At 48.1% G+C, this 4,531-nt stretch overlaps 1 protein-coding gene across 2 annotated transcripts in view; it reads left to right on the top strand.

Moving 5' to 3' along the window:
* The first annotated feature begins 252 nt into the window (after positions 1-252).
* LOC107082623 (TSC22 domain family protein 2-like) overlaps positions 253-4,531 on the top strand; it is a 60,601-nt gene continuing 56,322 nt past the window's right edge. Inside the window, exon 1 of one of the 2 annotated variants that reach the window (XM_015371399.1) lies at positions 253-2,326. In XM_015371399.1, the coding sequence (XP_015226885.1) occupies positions 927-2,326 (1,400 nt within the window). In that variant the 5' untranslated portion in view covers positions 253-926. The remainder of the gene's footprint in view (positions 2,327-4,531) is intronic. The other variant, XM_015371400.1, reaches the window with a different exon arrangement.

Raw genomic sequence — 4,531 nt, 5'->3', positions numbered from 1 at the left:
GAAAATGTACTTAATTGGGGCATATTGCGATATATATCATTATTGTGATATAAAATAGTCCATATCATGATATATGATTTTTTCCATATCGCCCAGCACTAGCTGTTTTTATCTGCTCTCTCGTTTCCAGTTTCTAAGTCATTTGGTACTTTCATTTTCCCGAGGGTCCTTGAACGCAGCACACGGAGTGATTCACAACCTGACCGCACGTAAACACTCCTGCGCTGCGCTCGCTGCTTACCCACGATGCAGCGCGGTTGCACACAACATAGCCATCTTGTCAAGGGAGAAGGAGGGAGCTGTCGGCGGTTACTTGTTTTATACGGAACGTTTTGGGGCTCCGTTTGTTTTTCAGCGGTAGAAAGCTTCGAAGCGAAGCTGTTTTCGACGGACGTCCTGACGCCCGTGGAGTAGCTGAGACGTGGGTGGGCTTTCCGCGGAGATGTCTCGCACACTTGTACCGACGTAGAGGGGGGAGTGTGCCGCTGCAGCCACTCGGCTCGAATTGTTAGCTAGCTCAGAGAGTGAAGGGCCTCCTTAGCTCAAAGTAGCTGCTACAGCTGGACAACACACGGCCGGCCGACAAGTGGACAGCCGAGGAAGAAGCAGTCCGGTCCGGACTGACTCTCTGTTTCCTAGCAGCCGTCATCCAGACAGCTTTTATCGGTGTCAGGACCCGCGCTGCTGGACGAGGGAGGCAAGAAGTGTGGCGTTCGGGCTTCATGAAACGCAACAGGAGACAGAGAGGAAGAGGATGGCGCAGATTCATCTTGATTACAGCTAAGTAGGAGGAAGAGGAAAACAGACCCAAGTGTGCTCTTAAATATGATCTAAGCTTTGTGGGACATTAGTCGGAAAGATTCCCTTTGACCGAGCAGAAAATAAACAAACCAAAACACAGCCGCACGGGATCAGACTGGCCAAACATGTCGAAGATGCCGGCCAAGAAGAAGAGCTGCTTTCAGATCACAAGCGTGACACAAGCCCACCAGGGTCCTGGGGGGCCCACGGACGACACCGAGAGTCTAGACGATCCGGACGAGTCGCGAACCGAAGAGCCGTCGGAGATCTACGAGGCATCTCGGGCTGAGTACGAGCCCGCGGGTGAGAGGAGGTCCTCGGTTGAAGCCCTGAATAACGCCGGGGAGGCGGAGGCGCATTTGAATGCACCTCAGGCCTCTCAGCAGTCCGGAGAGGAGTTGAGAAAAGTTGGATCCGTTCATGGAGGTCAGCAGCCCTCTGCTCCAGCCAACACAGGGAGCTGCACATCACGCTTCAGGGTCATTAAACTGGATCATGGTACTGGAGAGCCTTTTAGAAGAGGGAGGTGGACATGTACCGAGTTCTACGAGAAGGACTCGGAGACCTCTCACCATGCTCGGACTGACAGTTTGAGACACAGCAGTGTGACTCTGGATCCTGTTGGGGAGAGGGACAGTGGGCTTGGACCCTCTGTGGGGTCAACGGCCACACACTCTGGTCCTGGTTTAGGGTCTGCAGCAGAAGGATCCCACTCTTCAGTACTGCAGCAGCATTTCAGCGGCGTTCCGGCCACTCACAGTTCTTTCTCCAACGTAAAACCAGGAGCTGTCCCTCCTCAGTCGTCCATGGGGGGTCTCCAGCCTCATCCCGCTCAGAACGTGCTTCCTGTTGGACAGAACGACCTGCTCCACTCCGATTTCCTCCTGCAGAAGTCCCCGACGATGCCACCTTCTTACCCGCCGCAGCAGCCGGTTCCTGGGGTCCATCCCGCCGGCAGCCAGGCGGAGTTTTATCAGCAGCCTGCGTCCGTTCCCCCTGGACAGTCTCTTCCGGTGGTCGGACAGTTCCCCGCTCCGGTTCTGCCTTCAGCTTCTTCAGGGAGTCAGGTTGGAGACGTCAGACCAGCAGCTCCTCAGGCTCCCATGTTGGTGGGTGGATCAACCCCGCCGTCACAACAACAGAACACAGTTCAGTACCCCCCGGCCGGACAGCCTCACCCCACATCTGCTGCCGTGCTAAACGTGCCTGCAGTGAACGCGGGTTCAAGCGCGCCCACCAGCGCGCCCAGTGCCTCTACTGCGACCGTGCCAAATGCGACAGCCTCCAGTTTGCCTCCTGGTCTAATAGCAACCAGTAAGACTCCAGGCGCCTTAGGCCCAACAAGCGGAGTGCTGGAGGCAGGTGGAGGAAGGAAGTCAGAGGGAGGAGTCATTCCACAATCTCCAGTCATACCTGGGAGGAAAGCTGGGAAGCCCCTCATGCCGAAGGACCTGCAGCTCACCTCTCCTGTCACCTCTCCTCTCCTGTTTGAAATCCCCATACCTGTGGACGGGGATGAGGACAGGTAACACATTCCTGCTGTCTTATGTGAAGAGTTTAAAGGTCCTCATGCCTCTTAGGAACGCCAGGATTGCTATGTGTTTACACATGTTTTAGAAATGCAGTTTAAAAATAATCTGACATAAGAGTGGAAACATGCAGCGAACAGCATCAGGCTGTGATGACAGGAAGCCGAGAAGTCAAAAAGACACCACAGCCACTGGTTGCCCATTAATCTGGTCAGATAGACCTGGTTTACCTTTACTTCCGTATGGATGGGTGGAAGAGAGAGGCGGAGCAAAGGAAGGAAATGTTTGTTTCTTGTTTGATCAGGAGAAAAGAAAGCAAAGATGATGAACACCTGAGTCCAGAACATGCAACAAGTAGAAACGTAATTAAAACCAAAAGTGTCTGTGTGAGTTAGAGTTGATAACGTCAACATTTTCTCCAAGGAAAGATTTGATGACAGCCAACCTGGTTGATTTTTAACATCCGGTTTTCTTTGCATGCTACAGGTGTGTTGATGAAGGTAGTAATTTGGGATGCAGCAGGAAAATCAAGGAGTTGTGAAAAAGGATTATTTCCTTTAATCAGAATAGGTGGAGTGCAAATGTTATTGATGCAATTTTTTTTAAAGACTCTGCTGCTGCAGAAAAAATAGATGAACTAATCGTTCGGGTGACGATGGGAGGAAATGATGTAGAAAAGTCCTCCCCTTTTTCTTCAGCCCTATTTTGCCTTTGCCTCCTCCCATTTTCATGATATAAAATGACACAATAAGTTACAATTTAGAGGTACTTATAGTCGCGTTACACACCAGTAACTCCTTATAGTTGCATTTAACGTGTTTATGACAAATTAAGGCACCCAACCTGTGTTGTTTTTGGTAATTTTGTCTTTTTATGGTTGCTTTTGTTCCCTTTGTGAGGAAATATACCCTTTTTGTGTGTATTTACCATAATATTTCATCACTAGCCATTTATACAATTAGTCAACAAGCTAAAGCAAGGGAAGTGAGCGAAGGTGGAACTTCCTGTGGAGTTGGGAAGAAAAATAAATAAGTCATAGATCAAATGTAATACGCTGCATTAGATGTTTGATTTTAAGAAGGATAAAACTTATATTTTGATAGGTAACGAGTTAGACGCTGATGCTGGAGCTACATTCTTATGTCACTAAGGAGTCGATAAACGCCCGAGTACATGTCCTTGCTAACAGTGCTACTGGTGTTAGCAATAGTTTTAATCCCCATCCTCCCAGCTGTCAGTTTTTTTCGAGGCATTACAGCACGGTATGGGTTTTATTTACTAGACCCATCAATGGCCACCATCTGGTTTTCTGGTACTTAAGACATGCTGCCAATAGATGGCGCCACATCTGTTTATGTCAGCCCATTGCACCCGGTGCTGAAGTTCTATTAAGGCTTAAACAGGACCAGGACACTGTTGAACACTATCAGGACAGACGTTTGCAGTATAGATTATCTGTTCTTTTGGTACAGGCATATATTTACATTTGTGAAAGCAACACTGCACATTTTTGACCCAATTATTGGCTTAATTTGTAATATATGAAATGATTTTTCAGGTCAATATTCCACAATTGGTGCGTATGGATGATTTGTGCGGGCTGCTCGGCTCCAAAACTCCCCTGCATAACTTTAGAAGCTCGTCGCTGTCACTGGACGGGTCTTGTGACTCAGAGTGCCGCTTTACAGCAGTCAGAGCTTCCATTAAACACAGAAGCTAACTACGCTGAGTGTTGCTATGAGGCAACAAAACAGATATAAGCCTTATCTGATCAGATATATATTGGTTCATTGTAGGATTTCTTCTAGAGAGGTAAATGTTGCCTTATCTTTACCAATAACTCCATCACTTCTCAGTCTGTTCGTCCAAAGCGGTCTGATAGCAGATTCTAAAACACGGAGGAATGCTGTTTCATTTTGCCACAGTGCAGTGGTATTAGTTGCTTTCAGGGGAGATGAACCTGGAGGTTACAGGTCTAGCACCCCTTGTGGCCAAAAGTAACAGTGTTGCTTTAAGAAATTGAAAATCAACCATAAATGATGAATCTGAATGCATGCAAGTATAGGCCAGTGTTGAAATAAGAAAAAAAGAAAAGTTTTCACCCAAAATACCTGCTTGCTGATGTACCGGTGTTCTGTCAGACCAGCATACCCAAAGTCAATACCTGTGGTCCCGTTAGTTTTGTACAAAAAATATAGTTT

This window comes from Cyprinodon variegatus, unplaced genomic scaffold (assembly GCF_000732505.1).
Source record: "Cyprinodon variegatus isolate N-32 unplaced genomic scaffold, C_variegatus-1.0 Scaffold57, whole genome shotgun sequence".
In the NCBI taxonomy this organism is placed as follows: Eukaryota; Metazoa; Chordata; class Actinopteri; order Cyprinodontiformes; family Cyprinodontidae; genus Cyprinodon; species Cyprinodon variegatus.
Note: the sequence above shows the minus strand (reverse complement) of the source record. Positions and strands in the feature narration are given on the sequence as shown.